At 40.2% G+C, this 22,468-nt stretch overlaps 2 protein-coding genes and 1 non-coding gene across 5 annotated transcripts; 2 read left to right on the top strand and 1 right to left on the bottom strand.

Annotated features, from left to right (window-relative positions):
- Positions 1-1,599: 1,599 nt before the first annotated feature.
- On the top strand, positions 1,600-11,946 carry SLC25A3 (solute carrier family 25 member 3). 2 transcript variants are annotated; one of them, XM_052667411.1, is made up of 8 exons: positions 1,600-1,740; positions 1,873-2,026; positions 5,256-5,377; positions 7,908-8,087; positions 8,203-8,384; positions 9,113-9,285; positions 9,844-9,954; positions 10,069-11,946. In XM_052667411.1, exons 2-8 carry the CDS (start codon positions 1,879-1,881, stop codon positions 10,227-10,229), a joined length of 1,077 nt encoding a protein of 358 aa, XP_052523371.1. In that variant the 5' UTR covers positions 1,600-1,740; positions 1,873-1,878; the 3' UTR covers positions 10,230-11,946. The 2 variants fall into 2 exon arrangements, with proteins under 2 accessions (XP_052523371.1, XP_052523372.1); XM_052667412.1 differs by lacking the exon at positions 5,256-5,377 and adding an exon at positions 4,978-5,099.
- On the top strand, positions 8,579-8,819 carry LOC128074122 (small nucleolar RNA SNORA53). The gene has a single exon (XR_008202989.1). It is a non-coding gene; the product is annotated as a small nucleolar RNA SNORA53 (small nucleolar RNA).
- Positions 11,947-15,153: 3,207 nt separating the features above from the next.
- IKBIP (IKBKB interacting protein) lies at positions 15,154-22,374 on the bottom strand. 2 transcript variants are annotated; one of them, XM_052667410.1, is made up of 4 exons: positions 22,110-22,362; positions 21,781-22,006; positions 19,977-20,094; positions 15,154-16,206 (listed from the first exon to the last, which is right to left on the bottom strand). In XM_052667410.1, the coding sequence occupies exons 2-4, from the start codon at positions 21,960-21,962 to the stop codon at positions 15,451-15,453; spliced, it is 1,056 nt and encodes a 351-aa protein (XP_052523370.1). In that variant the 5' UTR covers positions 21,963-22,006; positions 22,110-22,362; the 3' UTR covers positions 15,154-15,450. The 2 variants fall into 2 exon arrangements, with proteins under 2 accessions (XP_052523370.1, XP_052523369.1); XM_052667409.1 differs by lacking the exon at positions 15,154-16,206 and adding an exon at positions 16,417-18,694 and having other exon boundaries at positions 22,110-22,374.
- Between the last annotated feature and the right edge of the window lie 94 nt (positions 22,375-22,468).

Below are 22,468 nucleotides of genomic sequence, written 5' to 3'. Positions count from 1 at the left end.
CTTGTTTTTCAGCATAGTCTTAGTTATCATAAGAGATTTGACCTCATGGGCTTCACCAAAATGTTAGGTCTGTGGAAAGCTCTTGTAAGACAGGAGCTAAAGGGGGAGGAAAAAAAAAAAAGTGAGTGTTAACAGAGAAATATGGCTAGGAAAGCTTTGCAGTGGCCAAACTGGTATACTCCTATCTACCCAAAATTTGAGAAGATACAGACAGATTTAAAGAGAAGAATTTAATTTACAGTGACTGTTTTTACTGTGAATTTGAAAGAGGCGGACACTAAAGCATAGTCTTGAAAGACTATTTTCTATTGCTGCCTTCACTGTGTGCCAGAAATCAGATTCGCTTGATCAAACTGCAGGCTTCTGCTATTTTATTCTTTCAGGTCTAGAAAAATTGAAGGGGTTTTCTGCATAAAATGGAAGGCATTCAGCAGAAACACGTGTTATTCCTGTCCTTTCACTAGGATGTTAGGCTCTACTCAGCTCTTGTGAGGCCCCATCTGCAGTACTGTGTCCAGGCCCCTGGTACAGGAAGGACGTGGAGCTCCTGGAGCAGGTCCAGAGGAGGGCACTAAGATGATCAGAGGGCTGGAGCACCTCTCCTGTGAGGAAAGGTAGAGAGAAGTGGGGTTGTTTAGCTTGGAGAAGAGAAGGCTGGGGGGAGAACTCATTATGGCCTTCCAGTACTTGAAGGGAGAATATAAGCAGGAAGGGGAATGGCTGCTTATGAGGATGGGTAGTGATAGGACAAAGGGGGAATAGTTTTAAACAGACAGAGGTTTAGGTTAGATATGAGGAGGAAGTTTTTCACACAGAGGGTGGTGACACACTGGCACAGGTTGCCCAAGGAGGCTGTGGATGCCCCATCCCTGGAGGCATTCAAAGCCAGGCTGGATGTGGCTCTGGGCAGCCTGGTCTGCTGGTTGGCAACCCTGCACAGAGCAGGGGGTTGAAACCTGATGATCTTTGTGGTCCTTTTCAACCTAGGCTGTTCTATGATTCTTTGACTTGTAATAGTATTTGTTAATAGTGCAGAGGTTAGAAGTTAATTGTCAGCTAAAACCTCGTAACAGGTCATTATACAGGCCAATTTCAATAGTAGTAGTTCAAATAGTAGTGATGCTAGTTAACGAGAGACAGAACTCAGCACAGTACTAACTTCAAACCGCGCCTGAAAACAGCACACGATTAAGAGTAGGAATGGTAGCTGGCCTGGGAACAGGCAGTGCCCAGCTCCGACCAGTCCCAGGCTGCGGTCGCACAGGTAACGCTGCCGCCGCCTGTCACGAGCGGAGCTGGGCGTGCCTTGCGGTTGCCATCGCTTGGGGCTGCGTGCAGGCATGCGGTGGAGCCCGCAGCCGGCGAGTGGGAACCGCAGGGAGGAACTCCAGGGCCGCGGGCACACGCACCGTCACCACGGTCCTTTTCTCGCCCGCGTTTTTTCCTCCAAGTGAGATGTACGCATCCTCGCGGCGTTACGTAGAGCGTGGGGAACCCCGCCCTCCCCTCAGCGACAGTCGCCCCCTCCCCCACCTCGGGGAGGAAGGGCGTTGGCGCGGACCGCGCATGCGCGGCGACACCGGCTCGCGGGGCGCCTCCGCCAATCGCCTCGCGCCTTCTTGCCCTGTGGCTCCGCCTCTCGCGTCGGCGAAGGACAAAGTCACCGCGCCGGGCCTGCGGTCAGCCTCTGCACCCAGCTGCGGCCGGAGCAGCGCTGCGCGCCCGCCGCCATCTTAGGAGGTGAGTCGGGTCGCCCGGCCGGTGGGGCCCGCTGCACGCTTGGGGAGCTGAGCGGGCGCCGGGTGCTCGGCCGCCGGGCCGTGCCGGTCGCGAGGCCTCGCCGCCCCATTGCGTTCTTCTCGCCCGCTTCAGGTCGCCATGTTCTCGTCCATCGCGCCCCTCGCGCGGCTCAACCCCTTCTACGCTCCGCACTTCCAGCTGTGCCAGGATGGGCTGAGGAGGCGCGCCGAACCGGCCGAGGCGCCCACCACGCGGCGGGGCCTGGCGGCCGCGTCCGCTACCGAAGGTAAGAGCTGGAGGGGAAGATCGTGGCCGGGCCCGCTCCCCTCTGCCGTAGCGGGCCCGTGCCCGTTGGGGCGGGGAGCGGCCGGCGGCCGCTTGGAGGACGAGGAAGGGCAAGGGGGGGGAGGCGCTGGCGGCCTCTTCCGCTCCCCGGCGGCGCGCGCCGAACGGCACCGCGCCTTCAGCGCCGCCGGCGAAGGACGCGAGAAGGTCCCGGATCGGAGCGGCGGTGTAGGCCCTGCTGATGGCTGCCCTGGGGTTGCCGGATCGCTGCTTCTGGCCCCGCTAGGCCCGTAGACCCTCGCTTTTGCCTGCGGGGAAGAGCAGCGTAGAAGTCTGCGGACGTGGATGGGTCTGAAGATCCTTTTTGCGTGTGTGTATTTTATTCTCGTCTCAATATCCACACGCGTTGTAGGAGCAGCTATTCTGTGTTGATATTTTTGTTTTTTTCTCCTTAGTAGTTTAGTAGATAGAGGGCATGCACGAGGTAGCTGTGAAAAGACACAGTGATGCTCCTTAGATTTAAGTCCAAGCCCTTTCTGCGTGTTACTTAATCTCTGCTGTGACTTCCAAAGGTCAGACCTTCCTGTAGTGGAAGTAGATGTGAAAACTCACGTTTCTATAAGCTGTCTATAGGAAAATGCCTGCCTGCTTTTATTAAAAATTCCATACTATAAAATCTTGACAAGATTTCTTTTGTGAAGCTGTAATTACTGTAATTACTGATGTCTGTCAGTGCTGTTGTATGAATGTCCGTGTAGCATTTGAAAAAGACAGAACTGAGTGTTCGGTTTCATTGAATTTAAAGAAACAAACCTTGGCTTTCAGTAGTAGTAGCATTGCTCCTAGCTGAATAAAGTCCTAAATCACCATTCAGCATGCTAAATATATCTTGTACGTGCACTTATTTCTTAAAATTATTATGTTAAATCTTCATCCATTTTGTAAGCAGATGAAGATACATATGTTTCTTTGTCTGTCCTGCTATTTTGTTAATTGGTACTCTTGATCTTTGTGTTGGGAGAGTAACAGAAGATATCTGAGCTTATGCAAGGTCACACAAAGTCATCAGTAGAACCCACAAGACCTTTCAAGTTCAGCTCAGGGCATCAGCCATAACGCAGCTCTTGGAATTTGTCCTTGTTAGTGGTTCAGATCTAAAGTAACAACAACAGCTAGGATTATTTCATTTAACAGAGTAGACATGTTTTTGTGCTGTGTATTTATATTTAAGTAGCTTTATTGCGTTTGTCGTAAGTCAGCATCTACTTATGTTAGGATGTCTTTCCTGTAATTTCCTCTGCTGCCATTCTATTCTCAGATAACAGTTTTTAAGGAAACGTGGTTACACTTCTGAAATAGAAAATAAGGTATCTAATGTGATTGTCTTTTATTTTCCTAATACTGCTCTGCTGCTGCAAACATAGGTACATGTAAAGAGTGTAAGCCAACCTGATAGTGGCTTGGTTTTCTGTGCTTTTGAATATCCAGTGGACCAATCAGTCTGAGTATCACTGGAATAAATGAGATACTTAAAACTCTACTTACCTGTGTTCTCTACAGTGCTCTGCCTTACTGAGGAGTGCAACTTTTTAACAGTAAATTAATATAGAAAAGAGGGGGTGTGAAAGGGCAGTTCAGGTGTCTTGGCAGTGTGGGAAGTACAGTACTGTCATGCTGAAGACGTGGTTAGACAGAACCACCCAGTAATTCAGACCTGGAGGCTTCTCTGATTACACTTGTATAGACAAACTCATTTGTGTGTATTTAACCAGTCATTCTGATGAGTTTTAAACAGAGTATTTCTGCAGTCTGGAAAGCAGACAGCTTAACCATGCTATTTAGAGGTATGTGCAAGTCCTGGACTAACATATTTTCAGCTTTGGGTATTATCTCAGTTTAAAAAAAAACCTCTTAGGTTATACATTATTCTGACTGTTAATTAATTCCTGTCTTTAAATTTAAGCTTAATGTTGCGTCTCTGATTTGAAATGTGTTGTTATTTCAGAATAAAGAGGTAATGAATTTTTATTGTCTTACTGGTTAATTTTGAAGAGTAAGTTGGGAGATAAATGAGATGAAAGTTCTGGTATGTTTTGGGGAAGCTCTTTTACAATAGAGAAGTTGCAAGTTGGATAAACCTGTTAGTGTTAATGGGTGATTAGCTGATGGTGTTGCACATAATTGGAAACTTCTGTTCATGTTCATGAAGAAATTTATTTAAAACAGGATGATTTCACACGGAGTACTTTATGGAGCAGTTCCAGTTAAATATCCATTGATGACGTATGGTCAAAAAGTTTCTTTGATTAACCTTTTCTATAACGTTAAATGTGAATATTCAGTCTAATGAAATTCTGAAATTTCATTTAACAGAAGCTGTTTAAATCTCAATTTCTGCGTTTGAAAGAAAAATTCATCTACATGAAGGATCTGAAAAATACCTGAAAAAATACTGTATAAAGGAAAAAAAAATCCAGTCTTTGACAGATCTGTGTGGTCTCTGCAATCAGTGTGAGAGATTTTTAAGCCATAATATTTCATTCCTTTAGGTAGTAGGGGCTTAAAAAGAAGTTTTGTCTCTAGAATAATAAATGCTTGTTTCCTTGATACAAGAAGATGCTTGATGTTGCGGCTTTGAGTCGTAATTTGTAGTAGTAGTTATGGAATTATTTCAACACAAATATGCTGTGAGCTATAACCTTTTTCATTACTTTTTATTTTTTTCAAAGAAGAAACTCATGTTGAATGGCCTAGAATCCAATCTTGACAGTCCAGAAGGTGTTAAGTTAAGCGGAGGAGATTATTTCTGATATAACTCTGTAGTTAAATAGTATAGCGTGAAAAATTATTTGAATTTAATAATTTTGAGAAGATAGCACTGGATCAATTCTGTTTCTTTTCTGATGTTCATTACCATGTCTGGTTGAAATGTAATTTTTTTTTCCTAATTAGAATACAGCTGTGCATATGGCTCAGGCAGATTCTTTGTGCTCTGTGGTTTCGGTGGGATTATTAGCTGTGGAACAACGCATACAGCACTGGTTCCTCTAGACCTGGTTAAATGCAGAATGCAGGTTTGTTCTGCATGCGGTGAAGTTGATAAAGTGTGTTTAGTGTGAGATAATTAATCTACTAATGAAATGGAAGCTTAAACTATCTCTTGGACATCATTGCCCAACGATGCATGAAGTTTATGTAAAAGCATGGTGTGTCTTTATGTTTTGCTGCAGAATACAGTTGTGAATATGGCTCGCTCAAGTTTTATGCTCTTTGTGGCGTTGGTGGGGTCCTAAGTTGTGGCCTGACACACACTGCTGTCGTACCTCTGGATTTAGTGAAATGTCGTATGCAGGTTTGTATTAACTCAGACATTTCTTAAACTTCTTCTGTACGTAGCCAGCATATGGAGAGTTCACAGTACCTTTTCTGGATGCCACACAGCAAATAAATTGAGTGCTGATTGTCGAGCTTAATGCTGTGAGGTTAACAAAATACCACATTCAAGGGAAGCAGAGTCATTTAGGCTAACCTGGGTAAGTTAACTATGTTCAAGATAAGTTTAGCATACTACGTTTCCAAAACTACACCCACCACAAAGTTATTCTGTGCTGACTGGTGGGCTGCTCTGCACAATTCACGTATTTCAAAAGAAGGAATTTGTATCATTAGTGTTTTGAAGACTTAATTATGTTTTTAGCCTGAAGTGTTGTGCATGTTTAATTTGAGCCATTAACATTTTGGACATTGCTGCATGAATTACAGCTTGGATAGTTTCTCATGATGACATTTACAGTATAAAAGGTAGAACTTTAAATTGTAAGGGTGTCAGTGCTTGTGTCTGGTTTCCTAGTAGTGATAGGAATGGTTTCTCACTGAACTGGAAGAAGTGAAACCTCACTGCACTTAACTTATGAATACCAACTCCAACATTAAAACAATCTGGTAAACAGCTGTGAGTAAAAACAGTAATGGGTTTATTCAGGCAAATCTGTGCCTCAAGAACATAGCAAATTAAAGCACACTTGTAAATCCCTGGAAATGTATTGAAGCTATTAACACTTCAGTATTGTATAGACTGATACCAATTCTAAAAGTATCAATTTTGTAATGGTAGAACTCCTGGAACGAGGACCAATCACACTAGGAGGACCGCCTGTGCTGTTCTTTAAAACTGTTCTTCTAGAGGGCCTTTAGCCCTCTAGAAGTTTAGGAGGGGGAGGGTTTTGTGTGCTCAAGAGCATCTTAAATTCTGGTCTCAAAGTATTGGTTTTGTAATGCACTGGGCAGACCCATGGTGCATCAGATGCAGGCAATGTGATGCCTTTTATAAATTTCCCTTGAGGCTCAGTCTCAATCTCTATTTCTGCCATAGAGGAAAAGCTGTAGTTGCATACATGTGTTATTTCTGAAAGTGTAGCTTAAGTGAACTCTTCTGTTGTTACAGTCAGTGCATGTCATGAAAAGCCAAGATATGTAGTTTGACTTAGGCAAAGATGAGCTTCTTGGGAAGGAGGAGATTGATCACGAGTAGAGAGGGTGTAGCATCTCAAACAGTTCTCAATCGGATTGCAAGTTGGGTTGTTGGGCAGAAGGCCTGAGAGTCACGCAGCGCTGCATTTACCACTGGGAGCAAGACCTCATAATTCATAAGCTTCATTGGTTTTGTAGGTGTGTTTTACTTGGGCTTCTAGTCCTGGGCATCCTTTGAGATGAAGTTGGTTATGCTTCCCCTTCTCTAGAGAAGATTCCATTTGGCTTCCAGTGTAACCTTGTAAAACCTGTCAGCATTTATCTTTTTACAGGTCCTATAAGAGAGCATGTTATTAATCCTCCCTAGATTCTCCAGGAAGAAAACTGTTTCCTGTCCTCACATGTACTTTTAAGAAGAGGTAGTCTCCTGTGTAGATGATAATTAGACATGACTCTGAAATGAATATAGTCTAGTTTTACTGTACCCAGTTAAATATTGAATGTTCTGAAATTGACGTGTTTAGGTAAATTAGTTCTCAGTCAGTGGATAGGCTGCAAGTTAAAGAATTAGTCGCTGCCGTTTCACACGCATGTCCTTTGACTGTCTTCTAAAAGGATATCTTCCTTTTCACCTTCCTGGGGAAATGCTGGATGAAAACAAGTATGAAAGGCAAGTGGACATGACTTAAAATCTGTCAGAATGACATGCTTCAGAGTTTCTGTTAAATGAATTGTTTGCTTTCATGTGAAACAAATAGTCTGGTTGGCCTTTATTCTAAGATCTGATACTCAGAGTACCAGATGACCTCCAGAGGTCTTTTCCAGCATCAACGAAGGTTTTTTTGTGTTCAGAAAATATTTTGAATGTAGCCCTTACTGCAAAATCAAAGTACAAGTGCAGAAGTTCTTTACTCTTTGATCTACCTATCTTAGTCTAATTGTTTTGAGGGATCAAACTAATAGTGGGCAAATAACCTTTTCTGTTTAAGAATCAGGGGAATCTTCAGGCTTTGTATTTGGTGTAGGTGTTATATGTAGGGTTGATAAGATTGCTGATAAAAGCTGTCAAGATTTTAAAGAATCTGATCTAAACAAAATTATGCAAAAATAGTGCTATCAGTGTTAGTGAGTCTCTCCTATGTACCAAGTCCTAGTTGTCATGTGGAAAATAAATACAAAGCAAAATTGAGGCTGCTTGTTTCCTGAGTATTGAAGAACATACTGACTATTTAAAGTTAGGGATTGAGACTAGCAGGTAACCCTTGCAGTTACATTAGTGTAACCTTGTGGTGATGATGTTGTCCAGGGAAATCCAGCTGTGTGAGGAATTCAAGAATTTTCTATTCCACTTGGAGGTGTGAGAAGAGAAAACAATGTCAGATGTCAAGCAATTAACTGTCTGTTCTGTTTAGGTTGATCCACAAAAGTACAAGAGCATCTTCAATGGATTTTCAGTGACAATCAAAGAAGATGGATTTCGTGGCTTGGCTAAGGGATGGGCTCCAACTTTTATTGGATACTCCTTGCAGGGGCTTTGTAAATTTGGTTTCTATGAAGTTTTCAAAATCTTGTATGGCAACATGCTGGGAGAGGTAAGCATTAAGTACTTTATGTGAAACTGTGCACCAGCAGCGTAACAGTACTACTAGCAGAGAGGAATCAGGAAAAGTACAATTCATTAATGAAAATACGTTTAATTCACTTCAGGAAAATGCCTATTTGTGGCGTACTTCGTTATATTTAGCTGCATCTGCCAGTGCAGAGTTTTTTGCTGACATTGCTCTGGCTCCAATGGAAGCTGCTAAAGTTCGCATTCAGACACAGCCTGGATACGCTAACACTCTGCGGCAAGCGGTACCTAAAATGTTTGGAGAAGAAGGCATTTGGGCGTAAGTTTTTAGTGTTTCCTTATTTTTTTATTTTGACTTGAATTCTCATTTTTTAAAATATTTTTCCTGACAAAGAACCGTTGCTAAAATCAGTAGTGGCTTTAGCTTACAATACTTTGTTGGTCTTTCTAGTTCAGGATAACAACTTAACGCACTTAACATCAGGGAAGCTGTGCTGAGCTGGCTGTTAGTTCCACATGCTCCTTAGATCCATCTTTGTGAGTATCTTTGTGCTGAGTTCTGCTGGATAACTTCAGTTTCTAGCAGTTCCAGTCGAAGTTGCTCAGCAACTTTTTTGGTTGTACAGTCGAAGATGCTTGAGTCATTGGCATGTGAGAGAAATATAACTGCATGTTAGCTTTCTGTTCTGATAAAAGTGACTGTAAATACATGAGTCATTTACCGCTATCAGGACGTGGCTGGTATGCAGACATTGAACCTTGCTGCACTTCATTATTGCAGTGCATTGTGATCTGAAATGTGACAACAAAAATAGCTGTGCAGAGTAGGGATCAGTTAAATTCCTGTTTTGCTGTTTGCAGGTAGTGCACAGAAATGAATAATAGAAATATGTTCCTGCTCCATAGGTATTGTGGCAATTTGACCTTACAGTGTCAATCTGTTAGGAATTGTTTTGCTGATAGCAGCAGGAAGATAATGATTTTTTTTCAGATTTGAAGTACTTCTTCAGTACTACAGATAATCAAACAGTTTCTCTTCTTGTTAAGTTTCTATAAAGGCGTTGCTCCGCTATGGATGAGACAGATTCCATACACAATGATGAAATTTGCCTGCTTTGAACGTACTGTTGAAGCTCTCTACAAGTATGTTGTTCCCAAGCCACGAAGTGAATGTTCAAAAGGAGAACAGCTGGTAGTCACATTTATTGCAGGCTATATTGGTAAGAAAACTTTAAATCCTGCTCTTGAAAGCCACACATTTTTCTCTATCTCAAATAGATGTGAGAGTGAGGGAATTTGCATGTAGCTTCAGCAAGTGCAGGTGAAAAGCCTGGATTCAATCTCTGATTGGAATGAGTGAGCCTGTAGTAGGATAGTACTCTCAGTTATTCCTGTGTCTGCTATGTCAGTGCCTTAGTTTAGAAACAACAGCTGGTTCAAACAAGAAAACTCGAATCTTTGCGAGGCTACAAAAGAAACAGGAATGTTGAAAGAATGGTAGAGAAATCTTAGTGGAAGAGTGATTGTGCATTTGCAAAGATTCAAGATGAGTTTTCTTTTGACAGAAGGGGTAGGGATAATTTAGCTGGTTGAGGTGTTTCCCAATAGTCATATAACCCTAATAAGAACAGACTTCTTCAATATCAGGAGACTTGATGTATCTCCTGTGCAGTTTGTTAGTGATCTAGGGAAGGTGTTAATTCAGTTGGCTATATTTACTATGCGCAGTAGTGATGCAGATAAAACACCACAGAAATGATGTCAAATTATTCTTTCAGCTGGTGTGTTCTGTGCAATCGTTTCTCATCCTGCTGACTCCGTGGTATCTGTGTTGAACAAGGAAAAAGGCAGTTCTGCCTCACAGGTTCTTAAGAGGCTTGGATTCAGAGGTAAATACATACCTTCATGCATTTTGGGTTTAGTGTCTGTGGTCATTTGTGTTCTGGAGGGGATTTCTTCTTTCCTGGTTTCTTCTGCTCATGGCTTATATTTTTGTTCTGCAGGTGTCTGGAAAGGTCTGTTTGCTCGTATCATCATGATTGGTACCCTGACTGCGCTACAGTGGTTCATCTACGATTCTGTGAAGGTTTATTTCAGACTTCCTCGTCCACCTCCACCTGAAATGCCAGAATCTCTGAAGAAGAAGCTTGGTTTAATTCAGTAGACACCTCATGGACTGACTTCGCTGGCTGTCCAGTGATGAGTTTCATGAAACTTTTATATATTTGACTATGTGGAAAACAAACTCTATATGGTGTTATTATTGGCTGTACCCTCATCCCACATGAGGGTTTAAATTCTACCACTGTCATTGCCTGAAATAAATGAGAAACAGAGTGCTTAGTGTCTGTTTACTACTGCATATATGAGCTTCATTTCACAGCAGCAAATGCCTCAGATACTTCCCAAAATGAAAAATAAAAAATAGGCCTTTCTGCACTTCAAGAATTAGAATTGTGAAACGGCAGCAGCAAAATAGGCTTTCATTGTTCCCAGAGTAGGGCCAAGGAACCCCATGCAGTATTGCAGAAACTTACTGCAGCTATATGCTTTTTTCCAGTCCTGTTTCACCAGCTGTTTCTGTAAAACAGATTAATTGCAGTGATTGAGATAAAAACGCAGTCTGATAGGACATCCCAGTTACAGCATCTGTGTTCTCCATAGATTTGAGGGAGAATCTTACACTACTCAGAACTCTGCATTGGAGTAGTCACTGCAATGCAAATTATGCTTACTTGACTAATTTCTGCTTCTCTTGGCTTTGAACTGCACCAAAGATGTTGTTTTGGCTGTACTGTGGAATTAAATTGCAGCAGCTACTTTAACAAGAGCAAAGCTGATGTAATAAAGTTTCTCAGAAATATTCAACTACTAAAAGATAATTAAAAATGGCTTGTTTCTTCTTGGAGGGATTGAACATGCCAACTTTTTCTTAACTTTGGTATTTCTGTAGTTTGATTTACACTCCTGTGTCCCCCTGCCTTTTTTTTCACTTAATTATGTTAATACTGAGTTTTGGTTAAACCATACATTTCTGAATGCCTGATTTTGAACCTTAATGATTTGAGGAAATCTTAAGCTTGTAGGCATGCAAGGAGAGAATCCTGAAAATATTTTATTAAGGCAATGAATTTTGTTTGTTTCCAGTATTTAATGTAAGAGATGAGCATGCTGCCTTTTGAGTTTCAGCTGTACAAGAGGCAACAGTCGAATCGCACTAAGTAAAATTCAGAACATGCCTAATAGTGTATTAAGGGTTCATCACCTCCAGCATTACTTTGTTCACTTAGTAGAGCTGGAGCATGTGTCCTTTTTGCAGAACTTCCATATGTTGCCTTTCAGCATTCAAGCTGGTGATGAACAGTCTGCTCTGTTGGAGTAGCGTAAATAGATTGACCACATCATCCTATTGAGGTCTAATATTTCTGCTACTATTTTACATAGCATTGAGATCCCTGCTACTTCGAAAAAGGCCCTCTGACTTTCCAAGATTTTTGGATGGTTATGCTAAACAAGTAAGTTAGCCTTTATTTCCTTTCTAAATGAGGAGTAAAATCTAAAACAGATTCCCTTTTCCAATGACACTAAACATACATTCTTACAGTGGTTGGTAGCTAACAGCATTATACTGCAAAGCCCAATTCCCTAAGTCTAAATAAAACACTTGTGTGAAGTACTTTGGGTTGAATTTCAGGGATAAAAGCACATACATCTTGTTGCCCCTGTTGCTGGTAGGAAGCTTTGAAGCTATTTAACAAAACCTGCTTCTAAGAGTTTTTTGGAGGAGAGCATTAACTACAACCTTGATCTTACATCAAGACCACCGATGCTAAGTAATTTTAGAAATTGCCTTTTGTATGTGGTTCGACTTAACTGGTAAACATAGCATCTCTTGTGCACTGAGTAGCATAGTCTGTTTAAAGGCATGCATTAACCCACTGGACTTTACTAAAAAACATAGCAACTTTCTAATCCAGGGAAAGTGAACCACTTCTATGAACTTTCAAGGCCAGCAGAAGAGTAAGACAGAATTTGCCTTACATAGCAGGGTAATCTGACTATCAAGTAAACCAATGTTAAGCTACATTTTGCAAGACTTTCCTCTTGTTTCATGGGTGGAGCAAAATCGTGGTTTTTCTCTAGAAAGACCTGGGCTACCTTTGTGCAGCTGTAAACACATGCAGTAATAAAATAACGTTATTTTTGCTCTAAGGTGAACCTGAAGCTGTCCTTTGGAAGATGACCTTTATCAAGGTCAATCAAAGATAAAACTACTAAGAACAGTTATATCTCCTTTTCTTTTGTAACTGAGAAAGGCAAAATAGACCTAGTTCTACTTCCACTATTCTGTTCCAGTGGAAAACTTGAGAGGGAGCTGCTGACTGGCAGCTGCAGCTGCTAAGTGTTGATTTTTAGCCATAGGCTTGTTTGGATGCTTGAGATGCTTTAACATAGAAAATGCTATTGCACAAAAAATTATCCACTGAAATTTTAACTGCTTCAGTGGGAAAGTGGTGGTATTAAAATGTATTCGAAAGTCAAACTTTGTCATTAATAAATGTGCTTTATAGCATTATGTGCAGTATGTTTTCTCAAAGTAGAGAAGATGGGTGGGAGAGCCACGGTACTTCAGATGGGCTTGGTTGTTTTTACAGAGAAAGTCCTGTATCGGAAAGGAGCACTCCTCTGGAACCACGTATAACTGAGATAACTTCAGAACAATCATTAAACCCAAGAGTGCTTCATAAAACACGGATCATATATATGCTGCTTCTGTATATTTTTTTATGAAGGAGAAAACATACTCTCTTAATATTTATGGAGCTGAAATCTGCTTTCTGGTTTAAAACGTACTGCCTATAGAAATTTGGAATAAGAACTTTCACACCCTGTGCTTGTATTACATTGTACTACAGATCAAATTCGCTGATGTTGCTAATACGTGCTGAAATGCTTGTAACATATCATTTTAAACTGGGCTATAATAATACAAATAGATGTAATTCATTTACATTTCTACATGGAAATATAGTTCACAGTGAAAACAATAAATCCTGTTTTTTACAGTGAACGTGAGTACCTCTTGGACAGATGAGCTCAATAGCTATATAGCCTTGTTACAGGATACAGTTTCTGTAACTTGAGTGATGTGGGCAAAGAATCACTAGCAGACTTCTGGCTGGCTTGGTGTTCTGGTGTCTGAGAGCAGACTTCAATACATTGGCTGTGCTCCTGTAATGTTTCAGTATTTGTCACTGAACACTGTTGATGCTTTTATTCACTGTAAGTTGCTGGCTACAATACTATTCTTGAGCAACATACTTGAGTGATAAGGTAAAAGCAAAGATGTCCTGAATATCATTATGGCTTAGACTGTATGGAACGAGTCTTTGCAAGTAGCAAAGCTGTAATTTTCATTGCTACCTGAATCTCTCCATCACATAATGAAATTGTAGAGGGTAGAGGGTATTGTTGACCATCCATAGAAATGAACTAAATAAGAATTGTGTTTTTCCTGATCTCATACACTCGCCCCTGCTGAGAGCACAAAAGCAAAAAGCAAGGCTAGTAGATTGATCTAAAGTTATGAAAATTGCCTCACTGTGCCTCATCTTTTCCAATACAGAATGAGTTTTGCCTCTGTCCTTTGACCAAACTGAGGAGGACTATGAATGTGGTGAAGGGTCTAGAGGGGAAGATGTATGAGGAGCAGCTGAGGTCACTGAGCCCAGAGAAGAGGAGACTGAGGGAGGGCCTCATGGTGGCCCACAGTTCCTCACGAGAGGAATGGAGGGATGGGTGCTGAACTCTTCTCTGGTGTTGAACAGTGCTCTCAGACATAGTTTTAGTTTTGGGTAGTCCTGTCTGGGGCCAGGATTTGGACCTGATGATCCGTGTGAATCCCTCCAGCTCAGGATATTCTGTTATTCTGTGCTTCTGTATTTTTCAGGTGCAATGCAGAACCTGCACTTTAACATGGCTGATCATTCTGGATGTTCTTTTATTTTCCTCCTTCAAACACCTTGTTATTTTCAGGAGTTTGCTCAAGAGCTGTGTGAAAGAACAAAGGTTCCTTGGTTGGCACATACGGATGCTTTGTAGGAAGACTTGTCTTTTAACAGTTTTATTCCTGTGGTTTGTCAGATGGACTGGAAAGGAGTAAAAGAAACTTGAAACATAAAAAAGTGCAAAAATCATGGAATGCTGAATGACGATGGGAAGAGTGAGGGAAAAGAATGATATATCTTCCATCAACTCAAGGGCCAACCAGCTGCACTGTTTTCAGATACGACCATCTGAACAGTTGACGAGTTATGAAGATCACCCTATTAGGTTATATCTCTTGACATAACTTCACTTTTAGGGATTTCTTCTCAATTGCTACATCTTGCTTAATTTTTTTAATAGCAATTTCAATTCCTACTTAGTGCACTTTCTTCTCTTTTCTCTGCTAAACGGTCTCCCAGTATCACGTTACTTCAATCTCTCTCTTACTACACTTCAAAATGCCTCAGGTACCGTAAGCTCTTGTTCTTCACCACAGAAATACAGTCAGGGGCTACTGTCAGTCTTACTCTTTGACATCTCAGTAGGTTCTCTTTGCTAATCTTGCCAATTGCTGTAGTATTTTACAGGCTAAGCAATGATGAATAATGCTGTTAGGATTCCTGTATGGATACATACAGGTGACACTGGGAGAAGGCCATCAATAAGATTAGTAGATCTTTCAAAGCACCCCCTCTGTATAGTACTGTGTTTTAAAGACCTAATACTGCTGCATAATTATGTGATTGCAATCATAAGGCCTCAGAGAAAATACTGATTTATAGGAAAAACTTTTTGCTGGGCATCAACTGCATTTCCTGTTTTTTTTCCTGCATTGCTTGGTTCCCTGCATTTACCTCTTTAAATACAGATTATTTAAAAAATTAAAATAGGAAACTGCTGTGGTTCCCAAAAAAAAAAAAAGGTTAATGTATTGAGACAAGCACTAAATTGCTAATGCAGTTTGATTACCTTTCATTTATGTGGAGACCACAATTTTATTCCTTCTTTTGAAGCAGGAAAGGGAAAGCTGAAGATCAGTATTTTATGCTTCAATACTGTTTTATTGTACAAAACAAGCATTTAATTAAATATAGCACCTGTCACCCTTCGGAAAGACATAAATATGCACAGAAACAAGTTTTTTGTTCAAATTATAGCTTGTTTTCCCTCAAAATCAGTATTTTTTTTTTTTCTTCTCTTTTAAAAGAAAGAAGTTTCAAAGTTCCAGTGTGCTTCTAAACAAAGCCTTTAAATGTTGTCTTTCTTCTTAGCACTATTCATGATGGAGTAACACTCCTCAAACATTGCTATTTCGTAGGCAGTGTCTTTTCTAGTGATCAATTAATGTCTGAGATCTTGGCTATTTCCTCTTTCATACCTTTGATCTCAGTCTGAACTCTTGTTAGATTGGTCAGCTTCTCATTCAGTAAAGCAATTTCTTTCTCCCGTCGTAACACATCCTCAACTAATCTTCCTATTCTCAGTGTTAGGTCGCTTATTAATGGCTCCAAGGTGGCAAAATCCTTTTTAAGATTGTACATCTTGGGTTTTAAGTCATTTGCAAAAGTAACGGTCTTCAGAACTTTTGCTCTGTCTCCTTCGAGATTCAAAAGTCTATCCGAATGTTTGTTAAAGTCACTCCTTAACTCAGACAAAGCTGTCTTAATTTGCTCAATTTTTCTTGCGTTACTGGACGCCAAGTTTTGTAGTTCTGTACTTCGGTCGATGCTACTGGTAATCAGATCACTTATGCTTTCTATCGTCTTCTTTTCACCTTTTTCTACCTTATCTTCCAATGCTTGCAAAGACTCCGTCAGTGCGGCCATCTCTGAGACCAGGCCTGAAATACGTCTTATGTCAGTTTTTACTGTCACAATCTTCAAAGTTACATTTTTGGCTACAGAAGCTGCATTCTCTTCAACACTTGCAACTGCGTGAAGAAGGGTTGTCAGATTCTTCTGCAGTTCTTCATTCTTTTTAACTACGCTGCTCGACCATGTTGTCATTGTATAAAAATCTTCCTGTAGACGTTTAATGTGAGAAGGTACCTGAAGATGTTCCATCTGCTCCATTAAGTTCAACGTCTTTTCACACTAAAGAGATACAAATAAAAATATATGACAAAGTTTCTAACTTAACAACAATCATCAAGATGAAAGCTATACTCTAATTAAATACCTTAGTATTATGATGTTGAAATTGAGAGCAAACCCTGTCTTTGGGAAATAAGACATTTGCTGCAAGGCAGTTAACACTGTCCTTTCAGCACATTTTGGCTGAATTTGCTAGATCATACGTGTTGGTTTTGTTTGTTTGTTTGTTTGAGAAGGGAGGAGCAGGTGGGGCCTTCCAACACACACTGCAGAAATAGCTTGGTTTTCAGGAACAGTAACATCTATGCACCTGAAGCCTGGAACCAGTCGTATGATGCAGGCATAACTACTGTATTACTCTTCCACTTCGTAACTAGCTTTTTTGTTCTTCTTCTTCAGTAAAAACAAACTTGGAAAACTCAGAGTATTACATTATTGCACCTTTTAACTACAAGGCCCTATCCGGTTGTTTTTTTTTTTAACTATTTTTATGAGAATTGATTACAATTTGGAAATACTAAGGTCAGATTGCTAATTCAGCACAGCAACTGTGTTTTTGACTTTCCTTACTGGCCCTAATCCTAACTTCAGTACAATGAAACATCCACTTGGCTGCTAAAAGCTACTAGTACAGCAACTTGGCCTGTAGAGAGCATTAGGATTGAGAAGTTTACTGAATTAAGATTAGCCACAGTACTGATTTTTAAAACAAACAATTGCAGCACGTTGTTATTCTTTCTTTAGAACAGCATTAGACATCATAAAAACTGGGTACTGTTTGCTTGCAAGCTTTTTATTGTTTTCTACTACTGATACTGATGCAGCACAGTGGTGGTGTTGATGAGCAAGCCCCCACACGACACAGTAGAAAAATAAGTTTAATTATCTCTGTTCTTTATTTGTTACCCTTTAATTAAATTGATCGAGTTTTTAGGACAGAATTCCTCATGACCACAAAACTGTTTGCTTAAAAACAAAATATTAGAACTTATATTGTGAAGAGCTGTACCGTGTTTCCTAGTTAATGACATCTAATGATGAGGAGTTCTTGTTCTATCTCAAGTACATTCAGCTTTCAGTAGAGTTTGGGTTGATTAAATACATTCAACTAGGGAGCACCATTGGTAGTTTAACCGCCCTGCTCCAAGCATAGATGAACTAGACCACACAGTAGAACATGCTTGTGAAACAACAGTATTATTAAAAAATTCAGTCTGGAACAGTACTTTTAATGGAACAGTGGACACACATTCTCGCTTTTGGAAGATCAAATTATTTTGAATTGGATTATTCACCAGGACAGAGCAATAGACTGCAACATATTTTTATTGAATATGACTGTAAACAGATACAATCCATACATAAATAATAAATAATAAATACATGAACCTGAAATATCCTAGCATTGAGAAATAGAAGTTTAAGAGTGTCTTGAACACGCAGTATTAACTGCTCTCTCTAGAGAAATCAATTGTTCATTGTGTTACAAAATCAATAGGATATGATAACAAAAAGTAACAATATGGGAACCAAAGCAATGAAGAATAAATATAAATTTTAACCTGATGTCTCTGTCCCCCTCCCAGCTCGTATGTTGAAGTCACGCAACTTTTAATCAATTAAAGTGCTTTTTCCATCAGTGTGAGCCTGAAGTCCAAATTCACTTATCCCCATCTTGGTCACTTTCTAACTTATAGCCTTCTAAAGTTATTCCTTCAGCACCTGAAGATACTTCCATGTCACGTACTACTTCTATAACTGCTGCTTTATTTTGCAGTTTTGATATGCTGTCATTGTACTGTGCACCGTCAAGAACGTTCTGCATCGCCGCTGTATCAGAGACAGTTTTCAACATATTACTTTCCACAGTAGATAGCTGTGTTGCCAAGTTCTCTATCTTCTTCTCCATACTTAGCAATTCACTTGATAATCTAAGGATAGAATGAATAGCATTTTCAATTTTTGGCAAATGGGTCTTGCACTCCTCAATTTTAGGTTCATAGGCTGCAAGTTTCTGATTCAGGTCTGTGTTCTTGGCTAACAGACTGTTCAGCTCTTCTTCTAGTTTTTCAATTGCCGTTGCATGCAAGTCCAACTTTTGTTCAACTCTAGCAAATTCATCATCTTCTTGCCTTTTTACTGTTTTAATATTTCTGGCTGTACTGTCTTCCAAGTCTTTTAATCTTTCTGAAAGGGATTTAATTCTTTGGTCAACTTTATTTATCTGGGAAGTAACTTCTGTATGTATGAACTTTGCTTCAGATTTTATGCCACTAGTGTTCGTGTTCATTTCATCCATGCTTCTTCTCCAGGAATTTGTAATATTTTGGAACTTCTCATTAATGCCCTGCATCTTTATAAACAGAGTCTCTTCATTGGTCTCAATCTCTCTTATGGTGTTATGAAGAGAAGACACTTGCTGCTCAATCTCAGTCATCACAGAGATGGATGAGGCAGATTCTTGTAGGATATTGTCAGAAGACTCAAGCTGCATTTACAACACAAAACAGTGTCCAGGTCTACTAAACAACAGCAAGACTAGAAAATCACTTGCACTTGTTTAACAGAGAATGAAGTCCCTTAGAAATAACTTTATTTGTTACTAAGTTTCTATATTAAGATTTGCTTTCATATTTGTTTGTTAAAATATTAATCTGGCATTAAAGAGCCACATAAAAAGGTTTGTTTGTTGATGATTTTCCATAGAATGTGTTTTTTTTGTGGGATGGGGGAGGGGGGGATGTTAAATATCTCACAGTGCAAAATGCTGCATGGAATTTAGATAATCTGAAGTGCTGCAAATAAACAAGAAATTACATCATATATAGATGACAGCATTATGAGATCAGTGCTAAATCAATATCACTTGCACAAGCCATGCTGCTCTCCCATCACTATCCGTGCAATAATTCTGCAGCCAGCCTACTTCATTTTGCCACACATAGGAAAGTAAAACACCATCATTTCAGCATGTCTTTCGTATTACTAGAACTGGTCTAACACATAAAAATGCCTGCAATTTTTACTTAAATATATGTATGTGACAATTATATACAGAACAGGATGGGGATGTGCATAAATCTAAGTTATTTTAAAAGTTTTGTGTCAAAAAAACACACTGAGATACAACTGCTAGATGCACATCCTTGGACAATAGTACAGACTGACATATGTAGCTGCATTTATTAAGACAAAAAATCTGATTCCTACGGTGTCTTCTTTTTTTAATCAATTAAGTCAAAGTTCAATTTAAATTTCATTGTTTCAGATGGAGTCAACACAAGTTTTGTCACTGCTTTTGTCATGGATATGATTAATGCTATTTTCCTTCTTAATGCTTTTCAATAATGCTTATACTCCAGTATGTACACACACTGAGTAAACAAGTGGTTAAGTAACTAATTCAAAGCAACACAGTCCTTAAACTTTCTTCATTGTTTGGTCCATTGAAAGCCTAATACATACGGCTTCATAACATTCCTTACCTTCAAAGCACTTTTGTAAGGTAGATATTTCTATTTACTTTCATTTTAAAGACAAAGAACGGAGTAAGAGTGACTTAAACAAGCTTCAGTGGAAATTAACAACTGACTTCTTGTGCTGTCATCACAAATGTTGCTATAAAATATTCACTGAAGGTAAAGGAAAGTAGAACACATTAGAAAAAATGTATCTAAAAGAAGAATCGCTCAAATTTGACTACAAGTCAATAAAATAAAACAATGGTAAATGTTCACCAGAAACAATCCAATTAAGATGTTAACAATTACCTTTTCAGAAATTAAGCTAACTTTATTTTCCATGTCCAGGAATCTTTCAGCTTCTTGCTGCAAGAAATTGTACCTTTTTTCCATATCAGCAAATCGACTCGACTGCTGAAACAGTAACCTGCAAATTGCAAATAAATAAACAGTAAATTAAAACAATATAATTAGCATACATTAAGTCTTCCAGGATCTGATTCACAGAAATCTGTTAAAGAAGGGAATTGTGCTCATACACACACACAATTTGCTAGTGAATTTGTCTTCATACTGGAGTTGATGCCTTCCAACAGACGTGTAAAAATAAGGAAACATTTGTAGATGCACTTCTCTTTTACACAGCATACCATCTAACAAAGAAAAACGTCTATTAACACAGAGAGGTCATTTCATAGAATAACAGAATCTTGTGAGTATGAAGGGACTTTTAAAGGCCATCTATACCAACTCCCCTGCAACAAACAGGGACATCTACAGCTGATCAGGGTGCTCAGAGTCCCTCCAGCCTGACCTTGAATGTCACCATGACAAGGCACACACCACCTTTCTGGGCAGTCTGTTCCAGTGCCTTACCATCTTTATGGTAAAAAAACAAAAAAAAACCCTCCTTATGTCCAATCTAAATCTCCCCTTTTAGTTTGAAATAATTTCCCCTTGTCCTATTGCAACAGACACTGGTAAAGATTCTGTCTCCTTTCTTACAACCCCCCTTTAGATACGGAAAGGCTGCTTTCAGGTCTCCCCACAGAGCCTTTTCTTCTCCAGGCTGAAAGAGCCCCAGTTCTCTCAGCCTGTCCTCTAAGAGGTCCAGTTCCAGTTGGGCCTTGAACCTTTCCGAATCCAACTCTACACAGTCTAGAAGCATCCCTATACTCCTTCCAGATTACTGGTCCCTGCTTCTACTGCCTGTGCATTTCATTCTTGCTCTCCATTTTGACCAGCAGGTACTGTTTTCCCCCTCAAGCAAGGCAATATATTCCACTGATAAAGTATACTTTAACTGGTAGAACTAAAACACAGAACATTAATTTGGATTTTCTTGTGGAGCACCTCAAAATCATGCATGGAAACCTTCACAATTAGAAAGGCTGGTCAAGCTAATGCTGCTTAAAGCTAATTAAGGCTGGTTAAGCTAATGCTGCTAAAAGAACATTGACTATTTAACATTAACATCGTTTATGGACATGGTTTAGTGGGCATGGTGGTGATGGATTGAGAATTGGACTAGATAATCTTAGTGGTTTTTTACAACCTTTATGTTTCTATGAACATGTAACCAGCGAAGAACATTTGGTAAACCCTGTATGATGCTATATTTCTGAACAGATAGTAGGAATCTCAGTCCTGTACTTTATGTGCATACTAGTGAACCTGACAGCAGAATGGAAGTGAGGCTATGAGTAAAACGCTGTTATTTTGCTGGATTCATCCCTCAGTAAGGCTTATGGTGGATGAGGGGGTCCTCATACTAGAGCCATTAGAGCCATTTCATCTAGAAGAACAGAGCTTAAAATACTTGCACTTTCATGAATTGCTGTTCTCTATGATTCTCTGCTATTTGTTAGAATACTGCACAGCAATTAGAAGTTGCAAAGAGAACAAGTCTGCATGGATTAAGGTAAGCAATGAAAGCTAAAAGTGAGAGATACAGAATGACAGCAGAATAAAATGAATCAGTGACGCCTCTGCCTACTGCTTTATGTGCATTGTATAACGTAAGTCACACATTTATTAAAGATTCAGATAAAGAAACCTGACTGAGCGTATGATAAGAACAAGTTCTGCTAGATTTCTGCGCAGGGCTACCTACCAGGCCAGCACCAAGCAGGCAGAGAGAGAAATCACACCCAAGGCCATCCGTGAATCCATCCCAGCAGAGCTCTGGCTGTGGCTCACCACCTTCCCACGGCTGCTGTGCTTTTTGAGCTTCTGGGAAACTTCGTTGCTCTTGGATGAAGGAAGACCTTTTTTCCTCTCCTTAACTTCAGACATTTTGTGTCGTTTTTTTTGTTTTTAAAGAGCGGGAGCAAAAAAAACTACAAAACAAAACAGCAGTTAGTTACACAAATACCCAGAAAGAAACACGTGCTTAACACATTACCTAAATGAGCACCACGACACGTATGGAAGTTCACTTACAGAAAACTCGGTGAAAGCTCGGTTTTTTTTGTTTGTTTGTTTGTTTTTTCCCCTCAGTGCTCTGCAGAGCGCGGCTCTGACGTTTTGCTCAATAAACTCCACGCAATCCTCAGACTTCTGCCCGCGCCGCCCCGCCTAACTACCGCACTATCAGCCACGCTAAAGGCATACACGTATAGATAAAGGCAGCTGTTGCCTCGCTTCTAGAAGCAGGTCCACCCCACGCCTATCTTACACCACGTTGCCCCCGGCTGCCGCCCGCGTCCGTCCCCGCCCGCCTCAGCCCGCCACGTCAGGCGCGTGCCGGCAGCCCAGGCACTGCGCAGGCGTGGGCGGCTCAGGGTCGGGTTGATTTTCCC

The sequence above is a fragment of the Tympanuchus pallidicinctus genome, unplaced genomic scaffold (genome assembly GCF_026119805.1).
Source record: "Tympanuchus pallidicinctus isolate F22 unplaced genomic scaffold, pur_lepc_1.0 scaffold8, whole genome shotgun sequence".
Lineage (NCBI taxonomy): Eukaryota > Metazoa > Chordata > Aves > Galliformes > Phasianidae > Tympanuchus > Tympanuchus pallidicinctus.
The sequence above is the reverse complement of the archived record's forward strand: the minus strand, read 5'-3'. Positions and strand labels throughout refer to the sequence as shown.

What these genes read in the sequence shown, in the direction of transcription:
- IKBIP (XM_052667409.1), bottom strand. Translation starts at nt 21,962, where the DNA reads ATGTCTGAAGTTAAGGAGAGGAAAAAAGGTCTTCCTTCATCCAAGAGC. An exon ending in GCCTGCTTGGTGCTGGCCTG is followed by an intron (nt 20,095 to 21,780) that starts GTAGGTAGCCCT and finishes TGCAATTTGCAG; the next exon opens with GTTACTGTTTCAGCAGTCGA. An exon ending in TTAGCTTAATTTCTGAAAAG is followed by an intron (nt 18,695 to 19,976) that starts GTAATTGTTAAC and finishes TTGTAAATGCAG; the next exon opens with CTTGAGTCTTCTGACAATAT.
- SLC25A3 (XM_052667411.1), top strand. Translation starts at nt 1,879, where the DNA reads ATGTTCTCGTCCATCGCGCCCCTCGCGCGGCTCAACCCCTTCTACGCT. An exon ending in GGCCGCGTCCGCTACCGAAG is followed by an intron (nt 2,027 to 5,255) that starts GTAAGAGCTGGA and finishes GTTTTGCTGCAG; the next exon opens with AATACAGTTGTGAATATGGC. An exon ending in TAGTGAAATGTCGTATGCAG is followed by an intron (nt 5,378 to 7,907) that starts GTTTGTATTAAC and finishes TGTTCTGTTTAG; the next exon opens with GTTGATCCACAAAAGTACAA.